At 40.0% G+C, this 24248-nt stretch overlaps 1 protein-coding gene across 4 annotated transcripts; it reads right to left on the reverse strand.

The window, feature by feature from the left end:
* Positions 1-213: 213 nt before the first annotated feature.
* On the reverse strand, positions 214-19436 carry LOC124149727 (orexin receptor type 2-like). Of its 4 annotated transcripts, none has more exons than XM_048392122.1 (2): positions 19319-19436; positions 214-2592 (listed from the first exon to the last, which is right to left on the reverse strand). In XM_048392122.1, the coding sequence occupies exon 2, from the start codon at positions 2576-2578 to the stop codon at positions 1382-1384; it is 1197 nt and encodes a 398-aa protein (XP_048248079.1). In that variant the 5' UTR covers positions 2579-2592; positions 19319-19436; the 3' UTR covers positions 214-1381. The 4 variants fall into 4 exon arrangements, with proteins under 4 accessions (XP_048248079.1, XP_048248083.1, XP_048248081.1 ...); XM_048392126.1 differs by lacking the exon at positions 19319-19436 and adding an exon at positions 13730-13809; XM_048392124.1 differs by lacking the exon at positions 19319-19436 and adding an exon at positions 13280-13588.
* Positions 19437-24248: the final 4812 nt, after the last annotated feature.

Consider the following 24248-nt stretch of genomic DNA (forward strand, 5'->3'; position numbering starts at 1 on the left):
CAGTTTCATATGGTAGGAAACTCAAAACCTGCATAAAAATGACATCAAGCATCCCTTGCCTGCGACAAGTTCCTCGTTCGGCACATACTCAATCTGTAACGCGCCACATGTGTCAAGAATTCAGCAATAGCCTGGATCTCCGTCAAAGACGACATAATTCCATCAGAAAGCCGCAAAAGGGACGTAAATTATGAGAGAAATCCCACGACCGATATCAGCAGCATCACAACCATGCTCCAATTTTATTATACAGGTGATCAATGATGTATGAAATATGATTTATGTTTCATGACTTGTTACGCCTATGGACAATTGGATTTACTTCAGACATATCAATTACGAACAAGGAACAAGCTGCTGAAACTGTTATTGTGATCAGGAAATAATGCGAACAACGACGTGTATACGTGTGTATTGGAGACACTTTATAACGGCATCTTCCCAAAATGTCAAAGAATATAATATTACGTGTATAATGATAGTGTTGCGCTTAGATTGAATCTTTTTCTTTAAGGAGTGGGTGAGTTGAGTTTTGTACTGACTCCGAGACAAGAAGTTCATGTCGTGTCTCCTTAACGCCGAACGCCAGTCAGGGTAGCAACAAGTACAATCTTTTCACGTCTTTTGGTGTGATGCGGCCAGGGGCTCGAACTACCGACGTTTCGCTCGAATAATGAACCAGGTGCCAGTTTAATGATGGAGGAAAGCCTAAAGTGAAACCACGAGCATCGTAAGGTTGCTGTCAGACCAAGGATCATAATCAGGACGAATCTAGGAAACGAATCTGAAACCTGCGGATCCTGACAATGTTAAAGGACGCACAGCAAATATGGCGTCTTTCACCTGTAGACATGATTAAGATGATGTCATTACAATACAGAGATCTTAATTGTTGCTACATACATACGAACTATAATGAACCATTATAATATTATATCAATATACAACGACAAACACAAGAGAATAATCAGTCTCCATTCTCTGCCGAAATAGATTCCATTGGACATAAAAAACAAAATAGCGGCGAACATTGCAAGAATGGATCACTGATAAATCAGTAATGACACTAGGTGTTCGCGAAAATAATACTAAGTACCTGATAATGTTATTTTGATATATGACTGCAGTTTATTAGCATCGGGTTGATAAATTGCAGATTACAAGCGTGATCCCGAAAACATTTAATAACATATTTATAATCGAATAAAAGTATTTAGTAAAGAAATAATATGTGATGTTAACATTAAGCCGAAATGATACGCTTCATCGACAGAGCAAAATATTTGATCAACAATTGTTTTGATACATTCATAACGTACAAATAGCCAAATCCATCCGTCTGTGTATATATTTATAGAAATGTTTGTAAATAAATAAATAATCATTTGTTCGCCTTGAAGCGTGATGACATACAAAACAATTTACTGAGAAGGGCTTTGCATTCAGCCCTGAACTTATCGTTGCAGAAGCTGTAGATGATGGGGTTGGAGCTGCAGTTGATGAAGTAGGAACGAAGAAAGAGTTTAAAGGCCACTAACGCCGCTGGAGAACAATGAATCTTTGTCACGTACCCTGGAGAAAGGATGGACAATATCTGCAATGCAAAATGAGGAATGAAGCTTATTATAAACACCAGCGTTACCAGAAATAACATCACTGTTGTCTTTATCGTTTGCTTTTGCTGGACTTTGGACCTTTGCTTCGCTTCAGGGTTCAATAGCCGAATATCAAAAGCAGAACCGTTCTCAGGTAGCTCCGTTTCCGCTTCTACAGTTTTCACTGTAAGACAGTCCTTCTTTTTTGCTGCCTCGGCCAATGATGCAGTGGATGACGTCACTGGTGGATTCCCTTTCATAGTAAGCATATACATCCTTTTCCGTTTCTGTCTTTGTTTCCACACTTTTACAACAATGAAAACATACAAAACGATAAGTATGACGAATGAAAGCAAACACAGGGCGCCAGTAATTCCAAGATACACTTTAGGGAATAAAGTATCTCTATACTTTTTGTCGAAGGAACAATCGGATGTTTCAACACCTGCAATAGTTCCCGATTTCTGTCCGTATAACAGTATAGCCGGGAGTGCAAGTGACAGGGCCACACCGACAGCAAGACCTATCCAAAGTTTTGTTTCCTTTAAGCTCATCTGGTTCTCAAATGGTCGGCATATTTTCCGATATCTATCCACAGCTATAGCGACGAGGAGGACCACAGACGCACACGTACTTAAGGTGATTGTGAATCTCATCACCCTACAAAAGGTTGGGATGTTGAAGTGATAGTCAAATCTCAGGTCTATTATCTCCCCTGGTAGGGCTATGGTGCAGCTTAGGAGGTCAAATATCGCCAGACTCATGATGAAGTACTTGGACGTGCTGGGTGCGAATTTTAGATGGTATACAATACATACTAATATGTTGCCAAGGAAACCGACTAACAACACGATGCCTATGAACAATATGGCGGCCAGTTTTTGCTTGGCCTCGTTGTTTTCCAGATCCCACACCATCCTCTCAGCATCCTCGTCTGAAAGGTTCAGTCCGGAGACGTTCAGTCGGAACAGCTCACAAGACATCTTGCTTTCACCAACTACAAAGATATAAAATTCAAAACGTTAACGCCAGAGAAAAATCGGTCTCTGTTTACCACCGAAACAGATTCCACTGGGTCTAAAAGGGAAAATAGAGATGAAATATAGATGAATGGATCCTTGAAAATCTACGATGACACCAGATGTTCGCAAAAAGGGTAACAATGTCCTGTTCTACCATCTTCCCGAGACAAGAGAGTTAACTTACTATAAAAGTCCCGTTTCCACCCTTGGCGAGCTAGGCTGGTATTATGGAGTTACATTTTGGCTGGACTAACGAGTCTATCCATAGTCCAATCAAAATCGCACAACGAAATCGAAATCCGGTTCGTAAAATGTCGTTCAGATTTCGGTCGATTGCAGGATTAGCAAAGCATGTGCAAGGCCAACTTGTTGTCAACAGATATTTTCCAACCCTTTTCATGTTTGTTATCAAGGCCCTCGCGTGAGTTGATGCACTTCGCGAAGTAAGACCCGTTTTATCACAATATAAATCATGATTATCGATGAGATCGTCTTGACTTGGCGCCGCCATTTTGTTTTAAACAAATGCAAGTGATGGAATCGGATTGGTCTATAGGAGAGGCTCAGAAGGACATAATCATAATAACCACTGGTGGCGCTACGATCGAGCCCAGGAATTCCAGCCTAGTTCGACAAGGGTGGAAACTGGACTTTCAAAGTCAGTTAACTCTCTTGCCTCGGGAAGATATGTTCTACCGGTAGCACCCGCCACTCACACAATTTGCATAAAAGAGTGTAACGCCGCGCTATTTGCATTATTTGAAACTTGATTGGAATGCACACAGTTTTTAGTAATTATGTAACTTTAGTTTGGCTAGAACAAGGGACCAGGTCATCGGTTCACGCTAATTACAAAGGGCTACGATTGAAGCATGTTATGTACAATAATATGCACTAATTTACATAACACAGCGCTTTTGTTTGCTGTAAAAGGCGACTAACGGGATCGGGTGGTCAGGCTCCCTGACTTGGTTGATGCATGCCATCGATCCCAATTGCATGGATCGATGCTCATGTTGTCAATCACTTGATTGTCTGGTCCAGACTCGATTACTTACAGACTACCTCCATATAGCTGGAATATTGCTTGAGTGCGACGTTAAAGAACAAACAAACAAACTGTTAAAGTCAAATAATAGTTGGTGTTTTGTAACGAATATGCGATTTTTTATTGACATTTCCTCGAGTAATCAGTTTTAATCCAGACATATTTATTTCATACATGTATATCAGATACATAGTTACATATAGGTAGACGTTCGGATGGTATTATTGTGCGTGATGGTGTTAAAGCAGTAAATACCATCAACAATTTCGATAACATAGTATCCACATTTACCGCAGATCTGTGAGTTTGATCAAGCCGGCAGATCGACAAGCGATGATGAACATGGAAGCAAGTAGCCACGACAAGGCGGGGTGAGTGTGAGGGGACAACGTGGGTAAATCAATCAGTTGATGTGACGTTTTACTGTCGACTGTGGGTCAAAGGAATGATTGAGGGTCTCCCTTTTATAACATTGCTACAATTAATTGCATACCCTCGACTGTGGTCTTAACGCTACTTTGTACTACCGACAGGTCAAATCAAAGCGACAAAACTCGTTCCACATTCATAAGCAATATCTACTCAAAGCAAAGTCGATTCTACGATTCTGATTTTATCATTAAAATATGCTTATGAATCACTATCACGTAGTGAGGATACCAAGTGTTCGCAAAAAGGTGAACGTTTCCTGTGCAACAGGTGGCATCCGTTACAAACACATGCAATGGCAAGTCAATTGTTCACATGAAATAAAAACACGAGAATATAATTATGTTAAGGTCAAAATAGGGAATTGCATCGGACACCATTTTTGTCACTGACGCATGGAATTTGGAAATGTTTCCACATTTCTACATAAAACTTGTTGATAGCTCTCCTAAGCACTTGAATGTTGTAATCTTTATCAAACAAGTTAGAGCACGAGTCTTATGACGCCCTTTTAAATCTTCGTAGAGAGGACATGCTCGATTGTACCTCAAAAGTTGTAGTCATCAGCAGTAAAATCTTTCAACGCGGACCCGTGAAGATTCCGGGGTAGAATAGGTCTTCAGCAACCCATGCTTGCCGTAAAAGGTGACTATGCTTGTCGTAAAAGGCGACTAACGGGATCGGGTGGTCAGGCTCGCTGACTTGGTTGATGCATGTCATCGATCCCAATTGCGTGGATTGATGCTCATGATATTAATCACTGGATTGTCTGGTCCAGACTCGATTACCTACAGACCGCCGTCATATAGCTGGAATATTGCTGAGTGCGGCGTTAAACAACAAACCAACCAATCAAAAGTTGTAGAAATATAGACACCAAAGGCTGGAGCTGCTGGAATATTGCTCGACTAAAAAAGGGAAAGTTTGTGAACCATCTTGTCATACAGTCTTGTGGAGGGTGCATTGCCACTCCGAATCTTTATGCATATATCCTACTACGAAACAGACGAGGCGGTCTCACTGGCCTTCTTTGTTTCTTGTTCAGGTGGGTAATCAGTGGAAGGGAATGCCTATTTGATGGTAATTGAACAATATCAGATCATCCATATTCCTCATGCAGTACAACAAAAAGAGGAACACAATTGGGAGCCCATTGGATGCCTACGTGTACATGTATATTTTGCCAAAACCCCCCCCCCCCCCCCCCCACACACACACACACACCCCTCCCTCAATTTTTAACACAGATGTTATCAATGAGGAAGTCAAAAATTTTACATACTGATTTCGTAGGGATGTCAGGCGACTTGTTAATAGGAGCAGTATCTCTCACAGAACATGCAAAGTGTCTGGATTATGAGGTGAGGTGAAATTGGGTTTAACGTCGCGTCCACTGGATTATGATGTAAAAAAACAAAACAACGTGTTTTAATAACGTTCATTTTATCCATGACACGGTGCAGACGCTTGATTGTAACAGCGGAACCACGTAATACGGACTGTATTACTGTTTTACGGACTGTTTAACACCGCAATAGTCTATATGACGGCGGGCTGTAAATAATAAAGTCTGGACTAGAACCCCAGTGATTGACATCATGAGCATCGGTCCACGTAATACAGGGACACAATGACATGCAATCAACCAAGTCACCGTGTCTGACCACCCCACACATTTAGTCGCCCTTCAGGACAAGCACAGGTTGCTCGGGACGTATGTTCTTTCCCGGATCACCACAGATTCATGCTTAATGGACTCGCCCTGAATACACAGTATCAAGAAACTTGGGTACATTGCAGTTATGTCCCTTCTATTGTATATGACCATCTTGAACCGTCCATATATGGTGAAAGGGGTTCATCTGGTTGCAGGGGACCGACCATTTCATATTCTTTGGGGTCCTGGAATTTTGTAGGAAGATTAGATATTTTTTTCAGAACCAGATTATTCCTTAAATAAAACTATGAGCCTTAATATTTTGGTATCTTGCAAAATGTGATTTTTGTGGCAGACATCTTTTTCAACAGTCTGAGGCATAATTAGTTTTATCATGAATTTTCTGGGACAATAATGCTTTCAATATAATCCCAGAAAACCCAACCCCATCCAGCACACCAGAACGCGTAAGTTGCCGTCATGATAGCGACTAATCGGGTGATTCTGCAATTCGAACCACTGAGCAGCGGATCCTGGCACAGCTGGTTACGCAACTCTGGTTCCCAAATTGTACGAGACCCATTGACCACTAATTGACGTCTTTCAACCCAAGTACGTCAATCACATTTACAATTCCCAGCAATGGATCATTTACGGCAAGTTATTGAAACTGTATCGGCTGAAAACGTAAGAGCGTACTTTACAGAAAAGTCGACAACAAGGTGGCAATCTCCTGTTACAATACAAGCCTCGGTTTGTCTAAAGGAAATATGTTCTTTCACCCATGTAGAAAAGAACTCGCGAACTAAATCCCAGTGAACCCGCATACCAAAATAAACCTGAAACGGAGAGGTTAATCTCTACAAGAAATTTGCTAACTCCATGCCAGAAATACTAGTAGTACGATGAAAGGGGAAAAAGAAGTCTTAGACGATTTGATGTTTTGTGTTGGAAGCGGGGTCAAATTACACAACTGACTCTGAATTACCTGACACTGGTGCTAGGAAGAGTTACAGCTGGCACCAGAACGAACCTGGGACGTGGTCAGAGGCGCGGGCGTCGATGAAGCAGATTTACACGTACAATGTACACACTTGGCGTGTCGAAATTGTTGTTTTGTGTGGGTGTTTCAATACCCAATGGGCAGGAAAATACCAGAAACACGTTAATAGTTGAGTCTGGGTCAGAAAATGAAAGTGGCCGATAGCATGATTAAAGCCCCACGTCGGTGTACACACAGTACACACAGAACCTGACGATTCCATCACCATTTTCGCTGACTCGCACATATAAAGCAATCTGGGAAATATTCTATCGCCGACTACTTATAGATTATTGATTATAAGACTACTTACTATACGTATATATGTGGCTATAAAGTATATAGAGAATCTCACCCAAGTGTCTTTTGATATCAAATATATCAACGCAAGTTGATAAACGTGGAAAAACTCCGAGGCTTGCCGAGGGTTTCCACTTTTATCAACGAGTGTTGATATATTTGATATCAAAGGACACTCGGGTGAGATTTTATTTATCGTACAACATCATTCTTCCAACTTTTTCAGTTGTAGACAGTTATAAGCAGTGTCTTAAGTGTAAAAAGTACTGCTAACAGCTTCAGTAGCAGAGCCATTAGTGATGACATTTGATCACAATTTCATTGCAGCGATATCTCCTGTGGGAGCCAGTTTTGGATGATAAATAGAGAATCTCACCCGAGTGTTCATTTGATATCAAATATATCAACACGAGTTGATAAACGTGGAAAAACACCGAGCCTTGCCGAGGAGTTTTTCCACTTTTATCAACGAGTGTTGATATATTTGGTATCAAAAGACACGAGGGTGAGATTCTATTTATCATGCATCATCATTCTTCCAACTTTTTCAGTTTGTGGACAGTAATAAGCAGTGTCTAAAGTGTAAAAAGTAATGCTTGCAGCTTCAGTAGCAGAGCCATTTGTGATGTCATTTGATTGTGACGTCATGGTAACAATGACGTCACAATGGTCTGCAAAGCATTGTGATGCAATTTTTCGCTTGATCTCACCCACGCGATATCTCCTGTGGGAGCAAGTTTTGGATGATAATATATTTTTCGATCCTGCAACCGTGGACTTTGTCGTTTAAATGGTTTGTCTTCACGAATCTGACACACACTGTGACCTTCCAATCCTCCAATAAGCATAGGGTAATGGAACCTATTTCCTCAAGGGGTTCAGCGGTGTGGTCATATCTTGGCGTGCTGACCACTTGACCAAAGTAAACCCATACAATAACATGACCACAAGTGAGACACGACTCACCAATCGGAATTGCATGAGGACCATGAATGGCGTAATGTGTGAGAATATTTTCTGTCATGAGATTTGGAGATGGCCTTGACTAGAACTGGTCAGTGAGTTAATATACTAGTATTTCGTGGCATGAACACTTTCCCAGTTACATTGTGACGAGAGCAAGTTCTTTGCTTGAACATGCAAAAAAGCAAACCAAACTTTTAAATAAAGAGACAAAACCCTTTCTATATCCAATAGAATACAGTAATTTGACAAAGGTTAGAAATATAAGCACAATATTTATCACTGTTTACAACACAGAACACAGGCCCCAAGCAACCAAACCAAATGTACAATGTGGGCTTCCAGTGCCGCTACTGCTGACTGAACAAGAATAGAATTCGTATCAAAACCTTTGGGTTTCCAACTCTACATAGACGATAGTCTCAACTACTGGAACTTCTGGCTACTAAATCTAAATCGATTGTTTGAACGCCCAACATTTATGAACACTGTGAAGTGTCCATCAACCAAATCGTGGTCACATTAGATATATTTTAAGAACGCTTCTACGGCCCGGGGCTGAAGCTGTGTCAAATTGTGTCAAATGTTTATCGGATGAAAATCATTCTGCAAGTTTTGTACAGCCATATATAATCTGTGTAGTCTTTAATGTAACTCTTCATAATTATCACTTACTTTACATGAAACTATTTCGGTTCACCCTCGTAGTCTATAGGAATATTTATGAAAAAACAACTTCAAAATACGATCACAGTATCATGTAGCACCAGAGCGAAGCAAGTAAGCCTCATTATACAGAACACACATGTCATACATAGGTTTGTGGGACAACAGCGGCCTACATATGTCTGCCATGCTTAAACACTCCCTATCTCAATCATAGCCCTGTGTATATAATACAAACACGTCTCTCTAATGAGTGTTGATGTTTCCAGAACGTTACTAACGGGAAAACACATGATTACAAATGCACACAATCTCATAAAGCTCGTAACTTGTTGTTCTTTCTGGAACACACTTAACTCATTTGCACAAACCAAACCTACAGTGCGAGCTGTGGTATTTGTTTTCATATGCAACCTTACTCAACCTTACCTTTACGACTAGTTAAACATCAAAGCGTTTTAGCTTTGTTCACATTGATTGTTGAGATCGTGTTTGACACAGCTTCTTACCTGTCGCCTGTAGCGTCTGTGGTCTCGTACTTCAGTGCTACAGGTACTGTCTCATGAACACACGTTCTATACATATACACCACACCTGGAACTATGCCAGTTTTACAACATCCCTACATGATGGCATGCTTGATCCGGGCAGACTAACGAATACCTTCTCCCTGGAGTATGTATATGAGCTATCGTTACCTGATCTTACCTTCTCATTGCGAGCAGTTGGGCTAAATACTTGTTCAGGGCAGGTGTGTTTACTCAATTGGGAATGGCGAATTTGACTTTCGTAATGGACGCCTTTACATAAGTGTACCACGAACACGGATGTACAAAATATGTGAGAGGAGTTTTAATTGAGGGAAGTCTTAGACAAGTTATAACCGTCACGTGAAGGAACAGGAAGGATGGTCCTGAACCTGATATGGACGAGTGACAGGTGTTCTCACAGCCTTCGTCTACTGACCTGGAATGCGGAGTGAATATGGTATCGTGATATGTACTCCATGACCTAAAATCCTTATCCTTATTTTAGCTATCGAGAAATACTTGTCTTTTTACAGCCAGTGCTAATTAGGAGATAAACCTACTGTGTTTTGAAATTTGATGTAGTCCCACTGTAGAGTAGATACCTCTTTATTTCAATTTTGAACCGAGCGCTTTACTCGGCGTGTATTAGAGACCTGGCTGGTATTGAGGACCCATCGTGTATCGGAAATAAAGATTCGTTCTACAGTTTATATGGGGTTGATTGATCGTCAGCCATTTTTTATGAAAAGGCTTAATATATTTGAAAGGCGTTTCCGTAGCAAAAAGGAAACCTCTTTGTAACCAATCGAGAATCAAGCATTCATCACTGTCATGGTAGCATGGAAATTATACAGAATAATAGAGTGAGCGAGTTTGGTTTAACGCCCGTTTTAACCGTACATTTACCACTTTGCTGTTTAGCTTCAAAAACAGAATTTGTTTTAGATATCATTTAACATGTTACATGTATGCAATGTAGGTTTAAGTTTGTTTTTATATTTAATTACTAATATCTCACTAAAGATACACATAGCAGACTGCTGAAGAGACATGCATACACATTATTGCGCGTTGCATTCGAATAATTATATTCGCTTTGAAAACAAGGTTGATTCCTTCTAACCTTTAACAGTCGAAATACTTTTGAGATGGCCCCTCATGTCTCTAGCTGTATCAGCGGTTCCTCAGAACCGATGCAGGATTATCATAGGATCAGTATTTACATTACCAACATCTTGTGACTGGGAATTGTTTTGAGATGGTTGGGGGAAAGAGAATTTGAACCTTATGTGATGGGATGAGAGTATGATTCTTCACAGACGTCCTTTAGGACCAACGGTATGTCCGACGTGGAAGTTCACGCTCTCGTTTCAGGAACACAAGCAGCCATTGATGTGGGATTTGTTTACTGGTGTAAGATGTAAGTAGGGCATCAGCGATTCAGATCAGGGATTAGGCAGCAAAACAAAATGTTTCTAAATAGTGAGGAAGAAGGTAAGACTGTTAATGTTTTGTTGTTGAAAACATAAGTTTCTCACCAAGAATACTTACACACAATCGGGAACACATTGAACACAGCTCTACAATTATGAATACAATGAGAGCTGTCAAGCGTCTAAGTTTGTGGCATATACATTGAACACGGCTTTATAATGAATACAATGAGAGCTGTTAAGCGTCTAGGTTTGTGGCATATACATTGAACACGGCTTTATAATGAATACAATGAGAGCTGTCAAGCGTCTAAGTTTGTGGCATATACATTGAACACGGCTTTATAATGAATACAATGAGAGCTGTTAAGCGTCTAGGTTTGTGGATAACAGGGTATGCTTCATATGACGTGGGAAGTTTGCAAAAATGTTAACATTTGCAATGAAAATGACAGACGCGTAGGGTGTGAATCTGGCATTCTCCATTCATAATTGTTTCAGTTTATTCCAAACACACCCAAGTTCCAGTAAATCAGCCATGGGATTAAATTGGTAGCCACGACTATCTGAAATCATGATTTGATCTCTTTAATTCAACACGTACATGTATGCCATTACTCGGTGCCTAGGATTATATTATATTACTAGGAAACTGGTTTAGGGTACCAGGTACGTTTCTGTATTTTGATTTTTGCTAGGGTACATTTCTGTATACAGAAACGTACCTGGGGTATATTTCTCTAGTACCTGTGCCGACAACGGCCCCTTCAGCACCACTTAGGATAAAGGCAGTGACGTCATTGACAAACAGAACGTGAATATTTCTGAAATATATATCAGGAATATGAAATATCAAAATGATGAACTGGTTGTGAAGATCCGGTCCAAGAAAATATTGGCATGGCGTCATTGTCACATGATCTAGGAATTATTCGCTGATGAGAGGAGTGGGATGCACGTGCACCTTCAGGGAGTTTTATTTCAACAAATAGGACAATATCAATCGGGAGATGCACAGCATATCGATAACAAACGGGGAGTTTTTATTCCCATCGTAATCATAATCGTATTGATTTCTGCTTTTGTAATGAAAGCAAGTCGATGCAATCTCCATTACGAGACAACAATATGTTCAGAATAACGTCACCTTCGAAAGGCTTACACATGGAACGGGCATCGGTGCGGCTCTTTCAATCCATTTTCATTACCAATAAACAAATGGTTGTAAAATTCCTGCATCATATGACTAAAAATTCAGAGCGATGAACCAAGCATTTCTATAACATAATCTCTTCTAAAAGCAGAGTCTATTGTATGATGCTGACTATATCATAAAGCAAGTGTCTATGAATCACCATCAGATAGTGATGTTACAAGATGTGAACGTATCCTGCCAAACCGGTGGCACCCATCACAAACGCATGTAAAGGCATATCAGTCGTTTGAGAAGGGCCAACATTGACATAAACTGGGAAACGTTTATGTCCCTAACACCTTAAACATTTCTTACAAGAAGTTACCACGTGGCTGTCCGTGTCCCTAACACCATAGACACTTCTTACAAGAATTCCCACTAAGCTATCATCTGTGTCCCTGACACCTTAAACATTTCTGACAAGAGTTTACCACTTTGTTGTCTGTGTCCCCAATACCTTAGACGTTTCTTACAAGAATTTACCACTTCGTTGTTTGTGTCCCAAACACTTTAAACATGTCATACAAGAATTTAACACTTGGCTGTTTGTGTCCCTAACACCTTAAACATGTCATACAAGAATTGACCACTGGGCTGTTTGTGTCCCCAACACCTTAAACATGTCATGCAAGAATTGACCACTTGGTTGTCTGTGTCCCTAGCACCTTAAACATGTCATACAAGAATTTACCACTTCGTTGTCTGTGTCCCTAAGACCTTACACACTTCTTACAAGAATTCCCACTTAGCTATCATCTGTGTCCCCAACACCTTAAACATTTCTTACAAGAATTTACCACTTGGCTGTCTGTGTCCCCAACACCTTGAACATTTCTTACAAGAATTTACCACTTCGTTGTCTGTGTCCCTAAGACCTTACACACTTCTTACAAGAATTCCCACTTAGCTATCATCTGTGTCCCCAACACCTTAAACATTTCTTACAAGAATTTACCACTTCGTTGACTGTGTCCCTAAGACCTTAAACATTTCTTACAAGAATTTACCACTTCGTTGTCTGTGTCCCTAAGACCTTAAACATTTCTTACAAGAATTTACCACTTGGCTGTCTGTGTCCCCAACACCTTAAACATTTCTTACAAGAATTCCCACTTAGCTATCATCTGCGTCCCCAACACCTTAAACATTTCTTACAAGAATTTACCACTTCGTTGTCTGTATCCCTAACACCTTAAACATTTCTAACAAGAATTTGCTACTTGGCTGTCTGCGTCCCCAACACCTTAAACATTCTTACAAGAATTTACCACATTTCCCAAACACGTCAGATACGTCTAATAAGAATTTACCGGACTGCGGGACACTTCAGACCTTCACTATCACCATAGATGCAAGGAGAGTAATGATCGATCTAAATTATTATAAATAATGTACTAACCTTATGCTGGTGATTAGTTTTCTGCAAGTTGAAATCAGTCCTAAAGTTCTTTGAGTAACAGTCTCGCAGTAACAGACGGTTTTATTTACTGACGAATTCGTAGTGAACATTACGCCGACGCTGCCGACCACACGAGACAGACATTCCATTGTTGCTTAGCAATACGATAATAGATGTGGGCTGAAGTAGCTGACATGCTATGGGAGAAGGAAAGTTTCTCCTTCGATACTCGCCGAGCAATGTTGCCAATGTTACAGAATCACATCCATTGTTCTGCCACTGTCGCCGCGGGATGACTTGTCTGATGATTCATACTTGTATCATTATGATGACATTTGGCAATGATAAGAAATATGTGCACTGAATATTAATGAACATATATCGGGATTGTTCGTACTCGCATAGACATATTTACGCCATTCTCCATCAAGGGGACTGGTCGTAACTCACGTTGTCAGCTTGATGTCAGTAGAAAATGATGAACATCAAAGCTGTTACCCGGAGAGTGTTACTGCCCTTGCCGAGGGTGCTGTTGAATAAAGGATATGTATTATATCAAATAGTCATGCGTCCCTGTTGTGTGGTTTGCAGAGCATGTACTCTCTTTAAATTAGCAACACTTCTATATAGATTGCATATATTTAATATTCTAGGCAGCATCAATATCCTTTATGTCTTTACAAACCGTCATTTCATCAATCACTGTCATTGGTTCATCAGACACCCTCGCTACAACAGCCAAGCTGCGAATAGGTGCAAGATTGCTGAAGAAGCGTTAAGCAATATTCACTCATTCATACAACTGAAAAACTTTGCTTAAAAGGCATCTTTGCTTCATTAACCGTTATTAATTATTTTCGTGTTATACCTTCAATAACCCTTATCATTTTTAGGCCATCGTGTTTTAACCTGCATTATTTCAAGAGCCGTCATATCATCAATACCGTTACTGCTTTAATAGTCACACCAAGGATTCAGAACTATTAACGATCATTGCTTACCATATTGCCGCCAATGCTCTAATATCCATCACTGCTTTAATAAACTGCCATTGATTCAACAACAGTTATTTATTCGATAGCCACCATAGTTTTAATAACAGCAATTGCTTCAAATGTCATAGTGTTACGTTAGCTGGCTTTGCTTTAGTATCCAAACAGGCTTGATTGTTACAGTAGCCAGTCTCGCTTTAATATGCTAGATGCTTCAATATAATTGCTTGCTGCAATTTGCGAGATTGCTTCACTATGCCAGATATAAGTCAATATGATCGCTTAAAAATGAGATAGCTTCAATATTATACATTGCTTAAATATGCTAGATAGCTTCAATATTATACATTGCTTAAATATGCTAGATAGCTTCAATATTATACATTGCTTATGATACATGTAGGTTAATATTTCTGTTTCCATATATGCGATCCCGTGAAGACCCGGAATAAAATTGATCTTTAGCAACCCATGCTTGTCGAAAAAGGTGATTAACGGGAGCGGCCGAACAGGCTCGCTGACTCGGTTGATGCATGTCATTGTATACCATTTGCGTAGATCGATGCTCATGATGTCAATCATTGGATTGTCTAATCCAGACTCGATTATTTACAGACCGCAGTCAAATAGCTGGAATACCGAGGAGTGCGGCGTGAAACAACACACAAATAAACATGTTTCAATATGTCAAATTGCTTCAACTGCTTGGTCGCTTGAAAATAATGTTTACAAATCGGCAAACATTTCAATATCCATGAGTCCATTGCGTGGAAGTATGGGTGACTGTTCCATGTTGACTGATCACTGCACATGAACATGTGCGCCGGTTTAAAACAACTGATTTGCTGACTGAACTCATTCACGACCGATCCCAGATCCCACAGTTTTCAGATCAGCTTCTGATACATTGAAACTAATGGTATTGGCCATTTAAATGATTATTTAAACTCTAGTCAAGTAAGACATTTTTTAAACTGTTTATCTGTGGGTGTGTCTCTTATGGTAAAACCAGGGTAATACATCATGCCACTCCCTCAACTGCCACATACGTAAATATAAAACGTAAACGCTGGAGAACAACCAGTCTATGTTTTCCCCGAGATAAAGGCAAACACCTGTTTTAGTTCCAATTTTTGTAATCCTTAAAACATATAAGATATTAGATTTTTTGGGGTCATAATTATTCATTTGACACTTTGGTATTTGCAATAGATATCATGATCTGTGCCCGCCATCACCCTTAAATACACGATCAGAGATGATGTTTAATGTATTGCGGGAACCGAGCAGCACTGAGTGAGTGAGTGAGTTACGATTTAAAGTCACATCGGCAATATTTCAGCCATATAGTGACTAAATCAAGTTATACATTAATACATATAGACATTAAAATCTGTCGACAAGGGACAGTAAAATCACTAGACTATCACAGATATAGATTTAAAACTAGCATGTTACCATAAAAATCTGACTATTTTCAACAATACATTATAAAATGAGCTATGGATCACCAGCAACCAAAGTTAGGCCACCATACTAGGGACCATGGGGACTTACGCTACATCTGCTTCCTGCATGGTACCCCAGCAGGATTTACACGAGCAGCACCGAAGCCATCTCGTCAATATCAATCGAAACACGCTACCGAACCTTGACACCATTTTCATTAATTTTACTCTATGTACAGGTTCTAATTACTTTATATTGATTTTCCTAATTTGTTCTGACACGATTTTCGTCCTAATAGCTCGTGTTCTAGTTCATACCATTGTCGGCTTTGGTTTTAACGCCGACAGCTGTAAACAGGTAAATATAAACGTTAACAATTCAACCTTTCAGTTCAAAAAATCACCTGTATCCGGTTTCCTACTGCCATCTGATGGGGAGCGGCATTGGTGGGCGAGAAGCTACATTTCACAATTGATGTGTAATGACCCACCTAACAAAGAACAAAGGTCTTGAATATTTGCTGTGAGATCCACCTTGTTTAGTCCATCACGGATGTTCTCATGACAGAAACCATTAGTCAACCCAATCCTGTAAATACTAGATGTTTATAGATGTCATGCTGATATGTTGAGCGTGTTGAGTTCATCACTATCCTCACACGAGAAACTTTAAATTATCGGACAACCCGCGATTCACTCAGGGGATAGGAATTCCTTCAATAAATGTTTCAGGAAAACGTACATGTACATACAATTTGTACAATTTGACATCACCAGACACTATAACATCACATAACCCGCAACACCTTATGTATGAACCGTAAAATGTAGATATAGTTTGCAGAAATTAGTTAAGCAACACCCGTTTATTCTCAGACCGGGCAATCTTAATGAACTAGTGCATGAAATGTGTAAAGGATTTCCATTCCAAATAAATTATTTAGTGAAAAGTTGGTTTGTTGGTTTGTTGTTTAACGCCGCACTCACCAATATTCCAGCTATATGACGGCGGTCTGTAAATAATCGAATCTGGCCCAGACAATCCAGTGATTAATATCATGAGCATCGATCCACGTAATTGGGATCGATGACATGCATCAACCAAGTCAGCGAGCCTGACCACCCGATCCCGTTAGTCGCCTTTTACGATAAGCATAGTCACATTTTACGGCAAGCATGGGTTAAGAAAGGGTTGAGGAGGAACACAGCCATGATTACCATGAAATAATGTTTTTTGGAGATGTTACAGATGAATTAATTTCATCCAAAAAAATTACGAATGTCACTTTTGTTGCACAGACTAAACTGTCAGTACCATGCACACTTCTGGTTCACGGAATTGACGAACAATTTCCTGCAAGTCCAAATATTGACTTTCCATAAAATCTTGTGTAACCTCCCTGAACCCGAACAACTGCTTCAAACGCCTCCTCATTCTGTGTATCAATCTCTGGATTTGATTCTGAGGAATTCTGTCCCATTTCTCATGCAAAGCAGCAGTCAATTCATTGAGCGTATTGACATGTGGGTCTCTTTGTCGAGAATTGGACAGAATGGGGCAGAATTCCTCAGAATTAAATCCAGTGATTGTTCTCGCAGGATTCCAACGACACACAATGAATGGATACCACAATAGTTTCAACATACTATCCCTTGATACTGTTACATCTCATAACTCGTGCATACAGAGTTATTGAGAGAAATGCCAATAATTATATCATCATACAATATGTGATCCAAGCGTTATTAATTTTGTACTATACATTACGCTAACAACTACAAATAAAGAGTAGGTGAGTGAGTGAGCTCGAGTGTGTTGGGTTTAACGCCACTTTTAACAATATTCCAGTTATATCACGGCGTGGCAGCTTGATGTCGGAGGAAAGCCCGAAGAGATGCAGGTCTTAGACGTTTACCACTTCGGCGAAACCCACGAGCATGATGCTGACAAACTAAGAAACATAATCGGGGCGAACCGGGATTCGAACCCACAATCATATGTTTCTGGCGTCGTCAAGGAACGCAACTCTGCACAGCGAATCGCGGCGCCTTAGACGACTGGGCCATCCGTGCCCCCCAGCCCCACCCCCACCCCCACCCAGAGTGGGTGACCTGGTGAGGACGTGTTGACAGTAGTTCAGTTATAATTACTACTCTTCAAACAATAATGGCCAGGACTGTTTTGAACTTGATATGTTTGCAATAAGAGAATACTTGCAGTAAAAAACCCCAGTCTCTTCTCAACTTAACATTTCCTAAAAGCTCCCAAACTCCTAACATGCCATGTGCTTCAAACCCGAATACATTATTATTAGACCTTGACCTTAATCAAGGTAACAAGTGCAACACAAACTGGAATTGAAAGATACAACCATGTTTTGCAATTGCACCAAAAATTACCGTGACCTTTGAAAGACGTGGTAGGATTTGTAACGATTGGTTGGTTGGTTTGTTGTTTAAAGCTGCACTCACCAATATGCAAGCTACATGACGGCGGTCTATAAATAATCGAGTCTGGACCAGACAATCCAGTGATTAATATCATGAGCATCAATCCACGCAATTGGGATCGATGACATGCATCAACCAAGTCAGCGAGTCTGACCACCCGATCCCGTTAGTCGCCTCTTACGTCAAGCATAGTGGCGATTTGTAAAGAAACATGCAAATATAAAGTTATAACCTGTCTTAATATAAACCTGTCTTAAGCTTAACTAGAACAGTGTTTTCATTACATTCAAAAACATAAGCTACATTTTCAGAATGACATTGTTGATCGATTCAGATCTGAGGATGACCAGGTTTCATTGGCCTGCAGTAAATCCCCTTCCTAGAGGCTGGCATTGCCTCTTGACATAACTTATCAATGTGTCAAAATGTTTTCCCAGGGCTATAAATGACATAGACACGATAGGATATTCCTAGGATGTCCAAGCGCCACGTGGTTTCAAAAAGAAAGTGCGGTGGTCAGATTCAGACATAACTTAAAGCATACTCAGTTCCCGCTTTGGTACGACCGGATCCTGACCAGGCTAAGGGACACAAATCTGCCCAGAGCGCATTACAGGACCGTAAAACTGGTTCCTTGTCCCCCTAAGTACTATAAGCATCAGAATTTACTAGACTGGGTACATTTTGACAACGGGGTGGCATGTCGACTCATAAGGCAACTATCCTAGAAACAGTGTTATTGCAATCGCCATTACTGCAGGAAAACATCCAACAGAGCGTTGAAGATTCATCAAAACTTCTTCTCCACAGTCAAATATAATCGAAACGTCAACGCCAGAAAATATATTAATCAGTCTAGATCATCTGCCGAAACAGATTCCACTGAGAGCAAAAGGTAAAATAGTGATGAAAAATAAATGAATGGATTACTGGAAATCAGTGATGGCACCAGGTGTTCGCGAGAAGGGTCAGAGTGTCCTGCTCCATAGCACTTGCCACACATTATATTCATACAAAATTAAAGGAGCACGCAGCAATACTCCCGCCATACGCCTGAGTCACTTTGTAATTTCACATCAAATTCCCCAACAACCCTTTTACAAAATTCTGATACAACACAGATCATTACACTCAGTTAACAAACTTACCGTCAGCACGACCGTTGTTGATGGTAATATTTAGCTCTCTTCTCCTTAGAAACAGCAAACGGCATGGTCGTTCCCATACATCTACAGTGAGTTGTATGTGGATAAATAGATTAGAGATATTGTTGCCAGTCAGCCTATCGGACTGGTTACATCTGACTCTAGACTTGTACAAGTCTCTAAGGCAAAATGTATAAGCTTAAATAATAATTTCTAGGCTATATGAATAATAAAAACAAGTTGTCCCCATCAGGGACTTGTGTCCCCTGTACTGTCCACATATCTAGACTTGCCTATTACTGGATAGAATTACTGTACGCCCATGCACTTATCATTCAGTACTGGCTTGGAGCAAGGCTAAGCTTACTCGGCCTCGCCCCATGGTGGTACTAGTCTGGATAAATACACATCATTGATCGCGAGCCTTTTGGCAATCGGCCTGGTTTGCTTTCGTGTTACCATTTAACCCATGATCAGTCGCTAAGATCTACAGTGTGTAGGGATCGTGTCCACAGTTTCAGGACATTTTCATGAAACCTCGTTTAGTTTGATAAGCACATTTCAAGGAAACACGATCCTAGGCGATGTTGAGGAATGCTGTTGGGAAGTTCATTTTCTGACGCTAGGTTTCTATATAGAATGGAGTGACACATAATCTACACGTGACCAGAATTGCTTTGAATAATAAATAAAAGCGACAAAACCATTTTCTATAATCATCCCAAATATCTGCATAGTCGATTTTCGATTCCGACTATATCATAAGCCTGTGTTTATCAATCACTAAGTCAAACACAGGAACATATGATAAAAAATTACAAAAGGGAATTGAATTGGACATAATTTTTGTCACTTATATCTCAAATTGGGAAAAATCGACTATGTCTATCTTTAAGCTTTTTTGAAAGTTTTTAAATTACCAAGGCTTTGAATGCTGTAACTCTGATTAAGAAACTTTTTAACAACAAGAGAACTAAAGAGAATCTTTGAAATCATACCTTGGTTCGTGTGTAGGATGTTTATAGCCACTATACATTAGAATGCGGTTGAGTCCAATATGGTACATGTACCTCTGGCGGGTGCGGGTGCGGGTGCGGGTGTGGGTTCGAATCCCGGACGGAACTCAACCCAAAAAGTACGAGAATCTATACTTTACTAAGAAAGTGTTATCCAAAATATAACATGTGTTACATTTGACCACTTTCTAAATGGCATTGTGTGTTAATATGGTACCTGTTAGTACCACTACAACTGAATTATTAAGTATTAAGCAAAGTGCTTTCAGACATTTATTTTTCAAATACTTGATGTGCGGTAAGAAGGTCAAATGATGAACCAAAATGATGCCCAAACACTTGGCCTCCTTTACAACTTTAATAAGGTTGCCATCTAAAACTAGTTCTGGGTCCTTATGAGGTTTGTATTTTCTGCAAAAGTGGATACAGTTCGTTTTAGATTTTGAAAATTTAAAACAATTTTCTAATGACCATTTATGGATTTTATTTAGACACAATTGTAGTTGCCTTTTCACAGAATTCATATTTGTACCACGGCATGAAATATCTAAATCATCCACGAAAAGAGATCCATCAATTGAATCCTTTCAAACCTTAGATAAGCTATTTATTTTTATGCTAAACAACGTGAGAGACAACTTACTGCCTTGTGGAACACCCTGATCCTGATTATAACGATCAGACAGGGTAGAACCCACACGTACTTGAAATTGTCTGTCTGATAAAAATCTTGGATATAAATTGAGGCAAACGGCCTCGCAATCCAAAATCATGTAAATCTTTAAAAATACCATGTTTCCATGTAGTGTCGTATGCTTTTTCTAATTCGAAAAATTAAAGATAGACACTGCATGCTGCTTGTTAATAATGGCATTCACAACGAATGACTCAAATCTAACCAAACAGTACTTCGATTTTACCGAAATCCACACTGAATATTAGTAATTAAATTTCAAGTATCATGTTAATCCATTGTCGACCATGCGTTCCATGGTTTTTCAAACGCAGCTGGTCAATGAAATAGGTCTATAATTTGAGGGATCAGTATGATCACGTCCAGGTGTGGGTATAAGGACAACTATGGCATCATGCCACTAAGATGGGAAGTTTCCAGATGTCCAAATGTCGTCAAATATTAAAAGAAGGGTTCCTAAACATGTTTCTGGTAAGTGCTTCAGGAGTTGATAATGTATATTATCAGCTCCTGTAGCAGTGTCATGAGTGAGTGAGTGAGTTGGGTTAAACGCCGCTTTTAACAATATACCAGTTATATCGCGGCGTGTCAGCTTAATGTGGGAGGAAAGCCCGAAGTGATGCAGGTCTCAGACGTTTACCACTTCAGTGAAACCCACGAGCACGGGTATGGTGCTGACAAACCTAGAAACATAATCGGGGCGAAAGCAGTATCATGAACTTGCCAAAGGGCAGTATTGAAACCCATTAACAGATTTAGAATCAATAGTTTTCTTTTCTTGCTGTTTTTGATACGTTTGAAATTGGGGTACGTAGTTTGATGAGGAAGAACACGCCGTGTTGTTACGACAGAACTTGGCCCCATGAACAAACTGTTGACATTTGAAGCATAAACAGATAAGTGTGTTATTTGGTAATACTGCCATCTTCTTTCTTTTAGGTAAATCGCTTCACAGCAATTATCCCTTGATCTTTTAGCTCTGCTGCAATTTCCTCCTCACTCTTTTCGGAAAGACAAGCCCAGTCTTTAACTATGCCTCGACAGGAGTTCAGTGAACTGTGCACTGTTCACTGAGACAACAACTGGTGTATTCACAAACTGCTTTAATTTCAAGAGACTGTCAGATTGTTGTCTCCGTGCACATTCCACTAACAGTGAACCACTACGGAGGCGTGTAACGTTCTTGACCTCTCCACAGACGCCTTTAATGCCCAAGGAGATGGCAAACGGGTTCACTTTCAAGGTTGGTTGGTTGGTTTGTTGTTTAACGCTGCACTCAGCAATATTCCAGCTATATGACGGCGGTCTGTAAATAATCGAGTCTGGACCAGACAATCCAGTGGTTGATATCATGAGCATCGATCTACGCAATTGGGATCGGAGACCGTGCATCAACCAAGTCAGCGAGCCTGACCACCCGATCCCGTTAGTCGCCTTCTACGACAGACCCGTGAAGATTCCGGGGTAGAATAGGTCTTCAGCAACCCATGCTTGCCGTAAAAAGCGACTATGCTAACAAGAGAGCAGGCAATATTATCGTCCTGGGGACGAACATTGAAACGTTTGGTGAAAAAGATATTGCAAGACAAAAACACCCGAGATGCAGCCCTAGCTCGGAAAAATCCCTCACTGAAGCCATTTGGGATATTAGTATGAAAACACATCCGAAGTCAGAATTGTTCTGCTTTTACATCAGAAGTAAATAAAAAAGAAAACCCAACCCTACTACTATCAGTAGCTATCACTAAAATTCAAACTACCTGGGACAGCTTGGCCCATACATACACTGATGGATCAAAGAATCCTATCAACAACACTGCTTGTTATAGGATCCATATTCACAGCTCCAAATCCTAAAAGGGCAACAGCTGGAGTTGTGTTTGATCCAATCTCCAAGATATTCATGGAAATGAACAAGAAAGATGACATATCCCCCCGGCAGCTGTCTGTAACGTAACCACGCTATTCTGTATTCTGTGGTTTTTTTTATGCAAACAAATGACAAATTACAAGAAACAATGACTAAACAAGCGTACAGTCACGAAGTCATCTATATCCTATATATATAGAGCAGAACTACATCTCTGGCTATTACTCCCAACTATGGATGACTGTCCAAAGACGGGTACAGAAGTTCAAGCATTAGACCATGATACAGGACTTTGGCGGCTACGGTTGTGGACGTAGATCCACGTACTAGACACGTTTTCATCAGTTACAATGGTTGGGCATCTCTGTGGAATCGTTGGCTAAAGATAGATGATAAAGATGATTACTGATGGAAGAATGCGTTCAGTAAACCTTTTCCAATATATACTATTCATAACATTTATGGCATCTCGTGTAAGATTCATATGTTTTAGTGGATATTTTTGTGACAGAATATGTATGAACTATGTTGACGCATCACCAAAACAACGATATAAAAATTATATCCATGACCTGAAAGTGTGTAGGTTCAACTGCACTGTCTCATGTGTTTGCCATGGTGCATGCGTAGATGTGTGTGGGTCCTTGTTTTGTGTGTGTTCGATTTAGATTATATGAGTAGCACTACTGTTAGGTCATTGATACTATAAGCGAGAGTTTCTCTTCAATCAATCATTTATATGGAATTACAATGTGTGTTCAAAGGACAACTGAAAAGCAATTAAAGAAGAGGTTGTAGCTGTGTTTGTTGTATCTGTAAGAAACGTAACACCTATTTGCCAGGACCGCGTCACTTTGACCTGACATCAGAGCAGACTAAAACAGTAATCTTATTGGAATGGCTTGATAAAGGCAGTGAACTCTCAGACCATGTTTTGCAAACCATGTCAGCACTGCGCATAGTCACTCTAGGGGAAGGTTTTATAAGAACACGGGAGATTTTAGTTAGAAAGAAAAAGGTAAATACAAACAACACAATAATATTTTGAACACTGTCTTCATTCAAACATGTTTAGAATCGTTTTTCACTCTTATGGGATTCGCTTGCCGTGGTATCAACCCGACCACCTCAATTGAAACTGATATTCAAAATGTTGGTTTGTTGAGCGTTTTATTTGTTTGTGCGAATCTACAACCAGTGTGTCAGCACATAATTAGTGTCCTTATATTATAATTACTACTAGGTATGTTCGTTAATTAGTTTTAAAATGTATTCATTTTCAGGTTATCCATAGTTGAGAAAGAATGCCCCAGACGACTGATAAAAAGTACACTATCGACCAGTTTGGACCAA

This window comes from Haliotis rufescens, unplaced genomic scaffold, assembly GCF_023055435.1.
Source record: "Haliotis rufescens isolate VD_foot unplaced genomic scaffold, xgHalRufe1.0.p SCAF_1, whole genome shotgun sequence".
In the NCBI taxonomy this organism is placed as follows: domain Eukaryota; kingdom Metazoa; phylum Mollusca; class Gastropoda; order Lepetellida; family Haliotidae; genus Haliotis; species Haliotis rufescens.

What these genes read in the sequence shown, in the direction of transcription:
- LOC124149727 (XM_048392122.1), bottom strand. Translation starts at nt 2,578, where the DNA reads ATGTCTTGTGAGCTGTTCCGACTGAACGTCTCCGGACTGAACCTTTCA.